The 15,992-nt window shown below is 33.8% G+C and overlaps 1 protein-coding gene across 1 annotated transcript; it reads right to left on the reverse strand.

The window, feature by feature from the left end:
* Positions 1–1,486: 1,486 nt before the first annotated feature.
* Positions 1,487–12,228, reverse strand: LOC111684801 (maternal protein tudor; the record flags this gene model as incomplete). The annotated part of the gene is made up of 5 exons (XM_046954106.1): positions 1,487–6,204; positions 6,266–6,465; positions 8,855–9,101; positions 9,171–12,065; positions 12,162–12,228. Coding segments are annotated over 5 exons (7,242 nt in total), but the record flags the coding sequence as incomplete, so codon positions are not given.
* Between the last annotated feature and the right edge of the window lie 3,764 nt (positions 12,229–15,992).

Below are 15,992 nucleotides of genomic sequence, written 5' to 3' on the forward strand. Positions count from 1 at the left end.
AGAACAGAACTAGAACAGAACTAGAACAGAACTAGAACAGAACTAGAACAGAACTAGAACAGAACTAGAACAGAACTAGAACGGAACTAGAACAGAACTAGAATTGAAGAGAACTAGAACAGATCTAGAACTGAATAGAACTAGAATAGAAAATGACTCTGTTCCTCACAGCAGTGTTTTCGATTAATGTAGAATGTAAACTCAAAACTTTGGTTTAGATTTAGAATCGAAAGAAAATGCTATTTCTGTAACAAAATTGTACAAAAATTAATATCTCTATTTATAAACTCTAATCAATTATTGCGACATTACCAAAATATCATAACTAGAACGTGCTTGACTTATTAACACTCCTGAAATCTTACACAATTCGAGAAAAAACTGAACAAAAACCTCTTAACAATTGTCATATTTTTATCAAAATTTTTACACTTTTAACTTACGAAAAAAGTAAAATCAATTTGCTACTTTATCTTTAACTGACACAATTGTAATTTGTATTTTAAATATACTTCAAATTTTTAATATTTAAAGAGAAGAACTCATAAAAAAGTAAACAAAGTTATGATTAACAATAATTTGTTAATGGAAAATAAAACAACTAAACAAATAGACTTAACAATTGCTACAAAAATACGTATTTTAACAAAAAAAAAAAATATATATAAACTTAAATCATATAGTACCGGCAGACAAACATAAATTGTATTTATCGGAATTTTCAATTCATATTGTTATTGTAAAGTTGAGATTGAAATAAGAGCAACAGTAGTGTAACATGTCACTCTAGTAAACGTTTTCATATAAAATGACAACAACAACAGCATTAATATTGATTGTAGCTATTATCACCACTTAGTGTATAACAGTTTGACTTTCGTGCTTGTTATCAATTTTGTAGTTTTTATTATTATTGTTGTATTTTTTTGACAACCATAACAATAATAACATGATATTTAAAAATATATTGAGACTAATTTCATTCTGATGAAAACTTTCAAAAGTTCTCTTTCTCTCTATTTGATAACAGTGATAAACGGTTATTTTATTTTACTCTTTAAGTTTAGTTGTTTCTCTTAGTCTCTAGAACTCAACTTGAACTGAACAAGAACTGAACTAGAACTGAACTAAAACTGAACTAGAACTGAACTAGAACTGAACTAGAACTGAACTAGAACTGAACTAGAACTGAACTAGAACTGAACTAGAACTGAACTAGAACTGAACTAGAACTGAACTAGAACTGAACTAGAACTGAACTAGAACTGAACTAGAACTGAACTAGAACTGAACTAGAACTGAACTAGAACTGAACTAGAACTGAACTAGCACTAAACTAGAACTGAACTTAAACTGAACTAGAACTGAACTAGCGCTGAACTAGCACTGAACTAGAACTAGAACTAGGACTGAACTAGAACTAAACTAGAACTGAACTAGAACTGAACTAGAACCGAACTAGAACTGAACTGAAACTGAAGTAACACTGGTATACAAATGATCTACAACTGAACTAGAACTAAACTAGAACTTTTTTACCTATTAAACATATACCTAACTTGTGTAGGGTTAGCATGTCCGGCTAAAATTCCTTAGTAGTTTTTCATTAAAAATTGACTTCACTTACAAGATATTCCACACACAGTATTAAATAATATTAAAATAAAACTTAATAATTAGTACATACCTTTTGTAGAAGTGTAATAATATATGGTCCTATAAATGTCTTTCAATTAATTGTTCATAATTGTGAGATAATTTTATCAAATACTTTTAAATTATTTGATTAATGATTATGTTTATTCTGCGACATTTTCTTCAGTTATTACTCTTGTCCTCTTATTTGAGAGAATTCTCTTACAATCGTATTCGTCTTTAACAATGTTAAACAAGTGTTTGTTTAATATTTTTAACATTTTAAATGTTTTAAATAATTTTTCTTTTTTATCGTTGGAACAGCAGCTGCATTGTTCATTTATATTTATTTCATTCTTTAAACTAAAATAGTTTAGTTTGTTCTATTTTTCTCATGATATTCTTCATTTTCTGGAAGCATTTGATTCAATTGTTTTCAAAGCTTCAATCACAATTCATTAATGAGTTTTTTTTTTTTTGAAAAATTCTTAAGAATTCTTTCAAATAAATTTTAGTACATTTGTTTTAAACATTTACATACATATACATATTTTGTTTTAGTTGTTTAACAGCTACCACATCGCTTTTTGTTTATTTTAATACCTTTTTGTGTTAAAGGAATTGTTTGTCATCATCTTCATATTTTTGTTTGTTATTAAATATAAATGTCTTTAGAAGATTGTTTTAATAAGTATTTTTTACTGGTCTTCAATGTTTTTGGTTGTTTTCTTCTCTATTACTGCTCTTGATTTGTTTGAGCTTCGTTAGTATTTAAACTACCAATGCCACTGCTAGTTTGTTCAACTATTTCTTCACTATCATCATCCATAGCTGCATTACCATTCATTAATGCTCCATCAACTCCACCGTTTTTAATGATTTGTAAGATTTCCTGTATGATATTCTTTTCCTGATAGAATACTCTTACAATGTTTAAAGTATCGGATGTTTTTAGAAATTCTAATTGGAATGTCTCGGAGAAACGTGTATCAACAAATTGTGAAAAATGTTGCATAACTTCGGGTGTCAGTGGACATGTAGAGTCCAAGGAACATTGTTTACTATATCTTTCGGTTTTAAGTAGATCTTCAGGTAGTTTATAGAATTTATCGGTTATTGAGTTATTGCCAAAGTCTATGTAATGAACTTCACATTTGTTATCCTCTAGCAGGGCTACAATTTCGGCACGATAATAGGCGAGATCTTCGGGAAATTGGGCAGCACATATGGCACCCACTTGTAAGTCAGTGAATACAGGAAATTCTGTTTCTGCATCTAGTAAAACATCGGTGATGTGTTCTAGTTGAGAAACGTCTTTGGTTAATTGTACATAGAAAGAGGTGGGAGAATTTACATGTATGATACTACAATCATAAAGAGTAGGTAAAGGAGAGAATACTTCTTCTACAGCAGTATTAGATTCCACGGCTTTTTCTAGTTCCTCGGCCAAGTCCTTGTAATTGACTTGCAGCTTAACGGTGTGTACACGTGTTTCCTCATCCACATCATCCTGTTCTATTTCGTAAATTTCACCGAAATGTGTTTCCAATAAAGCAGCAAAACGCTCTTCTAATATTGAGTCACTCACGCCGTTAGGTATAGAATTTAGACGACATTTTAGAGCTATGGCTGGTATTGATCTTAGTTCTTCGGGTAACTCACGTATTTCTTGGGTTATTATGGTATTACCATAATCTAATAAGAATATTTCATAGCCTTTCTCACCCGCCAACACACCTTCTATACGTCCTCTATAGTAACAGTCATCTTCAGCTGAATATGCACAACACACTCTTCCCACTTCGGTTTGTTGCAGTTTCTCTTGGTTTTCATTGACTGCTGGCAAATTGAGTAGTGCCTTCTTTACCATTTCCATTTTGGCCGAATTAGATTTCAATTGTATGTAGAATTGTGAGGGTGAAATGGCATGAGAAATGACACAAGTTTTGGCTGCCTTTTCCAAGTCCTCTTCGGGCAATATGCCACTGTTAACTTGTGGGGCTATTGTCACCGTTTGGGTTTTATGATCCATGCCTAAAAGTTTATTAAGACTTTCACAGAGATTTTCTTCCGTGTTCATGGCAAATGCTTTCACTATGGCCGGCTGCTTGTCAGTGCCTTCATTAATAATATCGATTTTGACTAGTCCCTCACATTGATCTATCAAGGTATTGAAAGACTCTGTGGCAATTGGACCAAATTGAGAATATTTAAGGGCATTTTCCAATTGGCATTTCTTAGAGAATTCCTTTAGTTCTACTAGATCTTGGGGTAAAGTCTTAAGTTCTGTGGTAACAGCTTCATTGCCAAAGTCTACAAAAAGAACTCGGTATTCATTATTGTCTAATATTTCCAATATTTTAGCTCTGTATAGTTTGGAATCTTCTGGATAGAGGGCAGCACACAACTGCAATTTGCAAGGATTCTCTATCTTCTCCATGGCCAAAGTATTAAGAGATTGTGTCATATCTTCTAGACGTATAGTATCCTTGGTAAATTGTATATAAAAATCACAAGGAGAATTGACATGTGATATAACCGCTTCGTATAGAGTGCCGGTCTCATAAACAGAGGTGTGCAGAGTCGAGTTGTTAAAACTGGTATTCATTTCGTTACAGGGTTCGGGTAGAGGTTTCTTTTCGCACAACTCCTCAAGATCATCATTGATATTATGACCATCAATTAGTAGATGGACAACGGCATGATGTTGCGATGGCTCACGTAATTCTACACTGAATATAGTCTCACCAGTATCAGCAATTTCCATAAATTTCTGTTCAGCTGCATCAGACCAGCCGGTGCAGCTGGCAGGCACCTCTAAAGCACATTTCTTTGAGAGTGGAGGCAATTCGGCGATTTCTTGAGAAATCTCACGACACTCTGGACTAATGCTGGTGTTACCATAGTCTATAAACAAAACCTCATAACCAACCTCGCCAACTTGTTTCAACAACTTGGCTCTGTACCACATTTCATCGTCGGGAAATAGGGCGGCCACAATTTTGTGTTTTTCAAATTTTTCCAATTTCTTAAGTTTCTCATAGTCGGCTAAATAGATTTCGATTAGTTCCAAGCCTTTAGAATCTTTTTCATATTGTATATAGAAGTCTGAAATACCATTTACATGTGATATAAAACAATTCTCTCCTGAATCTACTATTTCCAAAGGTTTGGCATAGCCATCCTTTATTAATTTCTCCATAACATTAACACCCTCTATGTACAGATTAACATAACTCTTTTTGAATTGTTCCCCCTGGGTTATGAACTCATAGTCCAAAACCTTATTATAGGAATCGTTGAATATAGCATTGGCCGCATCCTGCCAGTCGATAGTACCATTGGGACGTATGGGTAGAGCGCAGGGTATACATAAAGGTTCAACATCAGGGAAAACAATCATTTCTTTCAAATCTGTAGTATCGTTTACACAATCAGTGTTGCCAAAATCGATAAATTGTAAAACCATTAATTCGGCATCTAAGATTTTAGCACGATACCATTGTTTGTCCACCGAGTACATGGATATACAGTAGGCACCGTTGATAATGCGCATTAAAGGTGGCAAAGAACTGGCCACAATTTGTATGTTCTCTTGCAAACGCTGTAGATCTTTAACCTTGTCCATGGGATGTATAAAGAATTGAGCCGGGTTATCGCAATGAGCTAATATAGCATGTTCCATATCAGCATAAGGATTAACAACAGGTTCTGGTTCAGGTTCTGCCACAGGCTCTGGCATTGGTTCAACAACAACTTCTTGTATTTTGGCTTTGGTTTCCTCAACTTTAGCTGTTTCTTTGGGTTTCTCTGTCACAATTTCGGCGGCTTTAACTTCTGCCGCTTTAGGTTTTTCTTGTGTTTCCTCGGGCTTAATCAATTTCTTTTCTTCTTGACTGGCGACCGCAGTCTTTTTCTCTGCTTCAACTTCTTTGTTATTGGTTTTCTTTTTCTTGGGCGTTGATGGTTTACTTCTATTGCCTGTTTTTGCTTTCTCATCGCCACCCTCATCCTCATCTTCCAAGGTTAAATCAACACATTCTATATATTCCAAAACATTGGGTTTTTCTTTCTCCAATAATTTGCGCATAAATTCCAAATCTCGCGATTTAATAAGTTTTTGTTCCTTAAGCAAATCAATCATATTTTTACCATCCGGCATTAAGAGATCGGCTATTAAATGATTATTCTTAACTTCCAGACACTTAACAGTGATTATCTTATCCAAAGTTAAGCTGGTCAATGATTTAATGACAGCTATATCGGTTTCATTGGATGCAGTTGATCCTGCAGCTTTTTTGCCCTTTTGTTTCTGTTGCATATCGGCTGCCAATGTTTTTAGCGGCAGATTTATTTCCACAGCATAAGCACTCTTATTTAAATAGAATTTTTCTTCTAATTTCTTTAAAAGCTGCTTCTCTACCGGTTCTGTATTGCCATAATCTATATAGTAAACTTCAAAAGCACCCTGGGCATTTTGATTACTTTGTATGCGTGCTCGATACCAATTGCCATCACTGCCTTTAGCGGCACATATTTGCTCCAAATCGAATGTTTCAAGCAGAGTACCTACAAGTTTAAAAGTACATAATAAGTATAACTTAAATATTTAGTTTTATTAAGAACTTACCTTCATTTTCATAGTAATTAAACATGTCATCTAATAGTTGTGCCATTTCCATTTCAGTGGCCACAATTTGTCCATACAAACGATAAGGTGATGGTACATATACAATGCGTACATTAAAACTTTCCAATAGAATAGGTGGCGTACAGATGTACCAGGGTATATCTTCTTTAAGCAACGGCATTAGAGGACGCAATAAAAGACTGAAATTATTGAAATTATTTTATAAGATTAAAGAAGTTTTCTTAAAAATTATTGTAGTTAATCACATCTTGATTCTTTTTATTTATTTTATATACCTTTTGCCACTATTACTATACGTCTATACTTTTGCCATGGAGAAGTTAGGGAATCCCTGAAAATAGCAGTTGTGTGCTGCCCTCTATCCTAAAGATTCCAAACTATACAAGAGCTAAAATATTGGAAATATTGGGCAATAATGAATACCGTGTTCTTTTTGTAGACTTTGGCAATGAAGCTGTTACCACAGAGCATAAGGCTTTACCCCAAGATCTAATAGAACTAAGGAATTCTCTAAGAAAAGCCAATTGGAAGATGCCCTTAAATATTCTCAATTTGGTCCAATTGCCATAGAGTCTTTAAATACCTTGATAGATCAAAGTGAGGGACTGAACAAAATTGATATTATTAATGAAGGCACTGACAAACAACCGGCCATAGTTAAAGCATTTGTCATGAACATGGAAGGAAATCTCTGTGAAAGTTTTAATAAACTTTCAAGGTATGGATCATAAAACGCAAATGATGACAATACCCCCACAAGTTAACAGTGGCATATTGCCCGAAGAGGACTTGAAAAAAGCAGCTAAAAACTTGTGTCATTTCTTAAGCCATTTCGACCTTACAATTCTACATACAATTGAAATCTAATTCGGGCAAAATGGAAATGGTATAGAAGGCTCTACTCAACTTGCCAGCATATAAAGAAAACTTCAACTTAAATGGCCAGAGTGTGTTGTGCTTATTCATCCGAAGATGACTGTTACTACAGAGAACGTATTGAAAGTGTGTTGGCGGTTGAGAAAGGCTACCAGATATTCTTATTAGAATATGGCAGTACCATAACGGCTCATCCATCGATACCCACAGCTCTAAACTTTCGTCTAAAGTTCTCTCCGGGGCATGTTTCTACGATGAGTGTCACATCATGGTGTATTGCAATCCCGGGGTAGAGAGGTGCGACCAGTACCTCTAGTCTGCTGGGACTATATACTGGTGTTTACAATACAATCTTTAGCTTGACCTTGGATGAATTAAAAAATGGTCCAGAGCACCATATAATTTGGTACTACGGGTGGCCAGGTGACCAGTTGCCCGAAGGGATCCATGTAGTGGCTGTGTTGAAACCCAAGTGTGCTTGGTTAAAAGACTGGTAAGTATGATTTTCAAGATACATTTCTGTTATCGTTCCTGGATGCTGGAGCGGTACAAATTACAGAGCATGACTATGGATTAATAAAATGTTAGATTTGAGCTAATAATGAAAAGATTGGGTTTACGGGAAGGAGTTTTCTGGTGTTTTCTGATGCTTACTCGCATTCTATAGAGAGAATGGATAAACTGATGGATTTTATTTATCGATTTTTCTACATGGTTGAGTGTATGCTCAACTTATCACAGTGGGTCTTTGTGACCACTGAAATAAAGTCTTGTCAATTAATATGATCCGTGCTTCGGACTACCAATGACGACCCTCTAGGTGATATTGCCGAAACAACAGAGCCATAATAGTGTGGTTGGGCGAAATTATGTCGGGGTAGATTGAGCTGTGCTTGAGAGCTATCTTTCCCCAACGAAACTACTATGGCAAGAGCTTATATAGCTAGAGTACTTGAGCAAAATGCTTGTACATGGACCGGAACATCCATGTACAAAAATTGCATTCTACGTGTAAGTTACACAAAGGGGCGGTGGTAAGTTGTTTAGCTTTTAGTTTCAGACAGGTACTCACGTAAAACACTTCGACTTCATGTCGTCTAAAGTCAATACCTTCCTAAGTAAGTAAATTAGTACTGCAAAAGCGTCTCACTGCCTTGATGACAACACATTTCGGTTTTAATTACAAAATTGAACAGGATGATGTAAATGAGGAAACATGTGTATGCACCACCAAAATACAAGTCCATAACAAGAACGAGGAACTAGAATATAACACTGCTGTAGAAGAAGTATTCTCTCCTTTACCTACCCTTTATGATTGTAGTATTATACATGCCTACTATCGTGATGAAATTGAAACTGTGCTAGAGTACAAGTTTACTTCATTGTACAACTCAATAAAAAACCGATTTTTTTTTGTATTCACTGACTTACAAGTGGGCGCCATAAGTGCTGCCCAATTTCCCGAAGATCTGGCCTACTATCGTGCCGAAATTGTAGCCATGCTAAAGGACATGTTTACTACATACTACAACTCAATAACTGATAAATTTTAAAAACTTAAACTATGAAAAGTAACAAAACTTGAAGCTCCAACAAATCTTGGGCAGAAATTGATAAACGAAAGAAACAACCGATGAATTACTCAACATAGAACAACATAGTAAATGGCACAAATGAAAAACTACTTACACTTTATTATCATTAACATCCTTGATATTGAGAACACATGATTTGCCATCATAGAATTGTTTAAACTTGCGCGCTATATCCTGATTAGATTTAACAAAACGTACATCATCGTAAGAACATAACATTTCAATGTTAGTGATATTTTTACAGCCATAGAAAGGTAATTGAATTTTGAAATTTAACATATTATTAATGGAAGATATTTTGGCACGTATTTGTTGACCGGCCAGTAAATCCAAGCGAAGTTCTGAAAAAAAACATTAAAATAGTATACAATTAAAATGGAATAATTAACAAAAACAAACTTAACACTTACCCGGACATATTTCAGTAATTAAACCTTCAGTACAAAGAGTTTGTTTTAGCGATATCTTATTCACCTTTACATTGACATAATATAGTTCATGATTATTCTTTTCAATGTATTCACATTGTAAGGTTACACCCTGTGGCAAATACTTATCCATACGATCTATAATATAAAGATGATCATAGTTGGAGACAATGCCATCGAAACCACACAAATAGGCCATAATGGGAAAATCGGCAAAACGTTTTTCAACTTGCCAAATATCCTCTGAAGTTACCGTATACTGATTACCAAAATCTACAAAATGTACTTTATATTTGCGTAACATTTGATTACAGGCCATAATGCGGGCACGATAGATAATGTTGTCTTTACGTTGACGTGCCATTACATACGAACCCACCTTCAATTGCAGCTGTTGTAGCGGTAATTTATGATAGAATTGTTGTATATCTTTCATGAAACGTTCAAATTCTGCGGAACGTGATTTTAATTGAGTATAAAATTGATGTGGAGATATCCACCAGGAAATAATAACTTCCTCACGACAAGGTGTCTCAATGGCTTTGACTGGGAAAGCTTTGTTGAGTGGTACAAATGTATAGGTTGTGGTTTTATCTTTGGCCTGTTGCTGTTGCTGCTGTTGAGTACTAGTTGCTGAAGCATTATCCATGTTGTTTTTGTTACATTGTTCTTGTGATTTTTTGGAAGTTTCAGTATTACCTGAGGAGGAAGACTTGTTGCTATTATTTAACTGATTATCTTTGTGTTTGGGTTGTTGTGAAAAACCCTGTGGAGCATTTTGTGGACGCTGCTGCTGTTGTTGTTGCTGCTGCTGTTGTCTATGTTGGCGTGGAGAATTCTGTTGTTGTTGTTGATAATTTTGTTTATTTTGTTGTTGTTGTTGTTTTTGGAATCTGGGTGGTGTATTAGAGTTACTAAGCGATGAAGGTCTTTGATTATTATAACTGCTGGTTGTACTGCGTTTATCGCTCGCTACTGAATTGTTGGAACTTGTTATGTATTGCTGATGCTGTTGTTGTTGTTGCTGTCTATTTGAGGGATAATTTTTATAATAGTTTTGTCTGCGTTGTCCCTGCTGCTGTTTAAATTCACTTGAACTAGAACGTGAATCTCTATTCTCAGTAGTCAAGGAACTATTTGAGCTTTGTTTGTCCCATTCAGTGGTGGTTACCGAAGTAGCATAACTTTGATTATTAACATTGTTATTGCGATTATATTGCCTTTGCTGTGTCTGCTGCTGTTGTTGTTGCAACTGTTGCTGTTTCTGTTGTAAACGTTGTTCTTCACTTTGCAATGTGGTTGAATTAAGTATATGACCTTTTTTACTTGAATGCATGGAGGCCACATCCGTGGAAGAGGCTATAGAAGGTGTTTTATTGCCATTTTCTGAATGTGTTTTGTGATGACCGTTCTGGCCATGATGACCACCCGCATGTAAATTAAAGTCTTCCTTTTCCAGTGTTAAATATTGTTCGAATGGCATTGATAATTTGTATAATTTCTTCATAACATTGAGATCTTTGGTACATAGATTTACTAGATTAACACCATCGGGCTGTATGCGAAATACTTTGACGGTAAAGGATCTTCTTTGACGATTCGACTCCTCGGCCAACATTTCAAATTGTGTGGTAGCCAAATCTTTACTCAATTCATTGTTTTCGAAACCTTTTAGGCAGCATTGCACCGCTTGACGTGGTAATTTTAAATGTTTTTCTGCTATGGTACTGAGTAGATTTTTCGTTACCTTTTGTTCATAGCCAAAATCTACATGTCTGACTATAATGGCTGTGGAATCGGCACGCATAACCTCTGCTCTATACCACTCATTATCGTATTTAACGATACAAGGTGCACCCAAAGCCAAGTGATTGGGTACATTTTGATTTTTGTTATAATACAAAAACATATCGTCCATTAGCTTCTCGAAGGCTGGTATATTGTCAACCTTTTGTACATAGAAATTTTTAGGTGAATCAATATAACGTATCTCTACTATATCGTTGTTACGTAAAGGTTCATTTTTAGCATAAACCAAACGTGTTTTCTGTATTTGTTTTAAAACATGCAAAATATTCTTTTCCTGCAGATACAATTCACAGTATTGAACCAGTGGCGGACCCTCTAAGGGCATAACTTTTAGTTTACAATTCTTATAAATAACCAAGTCCTTGAAAGCTTTTTTTAAACTATCATCAATAGGTTCCAATTCCTTGTGACCGGATAAAGTGAAACGTAAGGCAAAGGCTTTAAATTTAAGAAATTCATCTGGTATTTCATATAAATCTCTAAAATGTACCAACTCAGCATTGCCATAATCTATGTAGGCCACTTTACAAGCTGTAGGTTGTACACCGGTTATAAGAGCTCTGTAGAGTTGACCATCTTCGCTATAACGTGCTATACAAGCTGTTCCCAATAAAGGTTTCTCACTAAATTGTTTCAAATGCACCTTTTCAATTTGATTCATCATATCGGTTAGGTCATCTTGATGGGATACCAGCTGGACGGAAAATAAAAATGGACCATTCTCTACAAAACTCACACTTACATCGTATACTTGACCTACGGTCAGAGTATTGGATTTAAAAGTAGCTGGCGTAGTGCGTCTGGGTGGTGAGAGTGGCATTTGTGGTTGTGGCATATTGATGGCACTTAATTGTGTGGGTGGAGGTGGTCTTTGATAGCGAGGATTGAAATTATTAAAATGTGACACTGTTGAAGGCAAAACACCGGGTAAACCATTATAGGAACCTGCTGTTGCCGACATGCCAACGGCAGTGGGTATTGGCGGAGGTGGTTGTTGATGATGCGGGTGATGTTGTGGTTGGTAGTGGAGACCAGTATAGGGAATGCGATTATTTTGTAAATGAATACCTTCATTAGAAGGAAAATGTGAAAAAAAAGAAAGAAAAACTCGTTATTACCCTGAAGTAAAGAAGAAGAAATCAAAAATTTAAACTGAATATTAACCTTGCATCATTGATCTTAAATTTCCAATTGACTGGGGCATACGTGGCTGAACAGGAGCAGTCTGTAAAATTTAAATAAGAAAAAGCATTAAGATAATACAAATATTAATTTGTATGCTTTAATTATAGAAGATTATCACATAGACAACAATCTAGACTACAGTATTGTATACAATCTAATATAAAGTCAATTCCACTCTATAGTCTAGTCTATAGTCTAGTCTATAGTCTAGTCTATAGTCTAGTCTATAGTCTAGTCTATAGTCTAGTCTATAGTCTAGTCTATAGTCTAGTCTATAGTCTAGTCTATAGTCTAGTCTATAGTCTAGTCTATAGTCTAGTCTATAGTCTAGTCTATAGTCTAGTCTATAGTCTAGTCTATAGTCTAGTCTATAGTCTAGTCTATAGTCTATTCTATAGTCTAGTCTATAGTCTAGTTTATAGTCTGGTCTATAGTATAGTCTATAGTCTAGTCTATAGTCTAGTCTATAGTCTAGTCTATAGTCTGGTCTTTACTATAGTCTATAGTCTAGTGTATAGTCTAGTCTATAGAGTAGTCTATGGTTTATAGTTTAATATCTTGTCTTGTCTATAGTTTGGCCAATAATCAGGTCTATAGTCGAGCATAGTTATTAGTCAATTTTCTATACTTTAATCCTTAGTATATTCTAGATTATAATATCTATCTGTCTATACTCTAGTCATATAGTAAGAAATAACTACACTGAAAATAATCCATGCTTAACATTACGAAAAAAAATGTGGTAACTACTTTTTTCGTAATATATACGAAAATTTCGTGTATAATACGAAATATTGTTTAATCAACCCCTTTTCTAATTTTACAAAAGTACGAAAACCTGTCGTAATATCTTTTTTCGTATATATTAAGAAACTTTGTTTTCTTTTACAAAAATAATTTTGTTAAGGCATGTAATATTTAACGAAAGTAACGAATTTTTTTCGTAACAATATTATAGTACGAATAATTTCCTGTAAAATTTAATTTAAAAAACCTTAAAAAAATTTGTTTTTTTAATTCGCAATCTTTTTCTAAATTTACAATAATTATTTGAAAAGAACTAAAATATTTGTCTTTAAAAAAATCGTAAAATGGAAATTTTTTTTCTAAAATTATATAAAATTATATTTCATTTTACTAAAATATTTCTTATAATTTCGTTTATATTACGAAAGAATTTCGTGGTGCGAAACCACGAAGCATTTCGTACAATGTACAACATTTTTCTTGTTTATTAGGCATGGATTATTTTCAGTGTACAGACATGACAGTATCGGAAATATTCAACATGATATCTGTTAAATAATCCCATCTCTGCTTTTTCACTATTTATTTCCCTCATTTTTTACCTCTCAAAATTCAGATAAATTTATAATCCACAAACAAAAAATTAAGATAACAAAACAATAATTCAGTGCAAATGATAACGGTAAATATTGACATCAAAAGAATAGGTAAAAAGAATAAAATTTTGATAATTCTATCTTATTCACTCTCTCCCTCACAAGAATGTAGAAATACACAGCGAAAAAAAATGAAAAAGATTCCAAACTTATCGTTGTGACAAAGTGTAAAAAAAATTGTTATTTATAAATTTTTTTCTATTATAGTTTCTAAAGATTTCTTTTCGTACAATGACCACATTTTAAACATGCAAAATAATTATTCAAATATATTTTTCTCTATCGTCTTCCATTGTTAACAACAACAAACGCTTTCATTGTTTTTTGTTTTTGCTTAATTTTTTTGCAGAAAATTAGCGGACGCAGCATAAAACCTTACTTAAACAGCAAAAGAAACGGTGAAGAAAAGAAACTGAAGAAGAAAAAAGTAAAATCGCAAAATTTGCAAAAACGGTACCAAAATTAAATTACCACTTAAATACTCGTGGCAGAGTAGACAGCGAACAAACAAAAAATTTCGGCTCAAAAGAAATGCTAATAAATTTATATTCAAGAAAAGAAAACTCCAATTTTTGAAAACATATAAAGCAACTGAACAAAAACGGTCATTAGAATTATGAACACCTCTCAGGGTTCAACTGCAACGTCGTCTGGTACGACGACTACAACGACAACATCACAACAATCTCTGACGAACGGTGGTAGTAGTGCTTCCACAAGCGCAGGCGGCAATAATGAACGCAAACGTCTCTTTATTACACACGTCGACTCTCTGGGACCATACCTCAAGATCAGTGGTCACCTTAATCCCGATGCTATGGGTGTTGTGCGTAGCCAAGTTCAAAAAATCTTAACCACATGCTATACGATTGATTCATCATGGCCAGTAGCACGTCAGCTGGCTCTACTGTTACCCGGTGCCATGTGTCTATACAAACGCATCAATGGTGCTGCTCCGGCAGATTTTGAATTTGTACGATCACGCATTATAAAAGTTATTGCCGCCCCATCCAGTGCTCCCCCCACGACAACGCCAAAAGTAGAAATCGAAATCATAGATTATGGTCAGGTTGCAACCGTGGCCAGTGTTGAGGTAAGTTAATTTTTATTATTTAATTTTTTATTAAACATATTACATATTTTTGCTTTAGAAATTTTTAAAATATTTTATTTTAAATACATATCTAAATATATACTCACGTTAAATGGATGATGAGCTTCATTGATTACGAACCGTTAATTAATATGCTGATCGTGTAGTTTTTCTGTATTTCTTCTCCATGCTAACTCATATTACTTTAGTGCCGCCACTACCGCCCGTCTATTCGTACTTGATTTTCAAATATTAATTGCATTTATTTGTGTTTTATATATTTAAAATGAACTTTCATAACTTCAAGATTACTCATTATTAAATACATACGTATGTATATAATATATGAATGACCATTAATGGAGGCATATTATTAAGGCATTTTTAATTTTATAGTTTACAATAAATACAAAATTAAGCAATCAAGATTGAAATGATACTAATAACTTTGGGTTTTTAAAATACGGATTTGAACATATTCCATGGAGATAGATAATGCCAAGGTTTTCTGGTTGAAATTTCATTGCATTGAAAGTTTTCCGAAGTTCTTTAACATATACAACAAGACAATAGTCTATAAATAGACTATAGATTAGAATATAGACTAGACTATAGACTACACTGTAGACAAGACTATAGACTGGACTATAAACAAGACTATAGACAAGACTATAGGCCAGACTATAGACAAGACTATAGACTAGACAAGACTAAAGACAAGACTATAGACGAGACAAGACTATAGACTAGACAAGACTATAGACTAGACAAGACTATAGACTAGACAAGACTATAGACTAGACAAGACTATAGACTAGACTATAGACTAGACTATAGACTAGACTATAGACTAGACTATAGACTAGACTATAGACTAGACTATAGACTAGACTAAAGACTAGACTAAAGACTATTCTATAGACTAGACTATAGACTAGACTAAAGACTATTCTATAGACTAGACTATAGACTAGACTTTAGACTAGACTATAGACTAGACTATAAACTATACAATGGACTAGACTATAGACTAGACTAAATTTACTAGACTATAGACTAATCCAACAGATGTATACCAAAGACTTGGTCTATCGACATTATAACTGGCGAGTTGATATTTCCTCTTAATGTTTTAAATAATAATTAATTAAATTGACCAATATAATTCTATAATAGAAAACAATAATACATTTTGGATTGTTTGTCTTAAAATGCTAAATAATTTATTTATAAATTCATTTTTCGAAATACATAGTTGTAATTATTGTTTTGAAACTAGTTTATAGCTTACATTATTTATAAACTTTATGTGGG

Source organism: Lucilia cuprina, chromosome 6 (genome assembly GCF_022045245.1).
Source record: "Lucilia cuprina isolate Lc7/37 chromosome 6, ASM2204524v1, whole genome shotgun sequence".
Taxonomy (NCBI): Eukaryota; Metazoa; Arthropoda; class Insecta; order Diptera; family Calliphoridae; genus Lucilia; species Lucilia cuprina.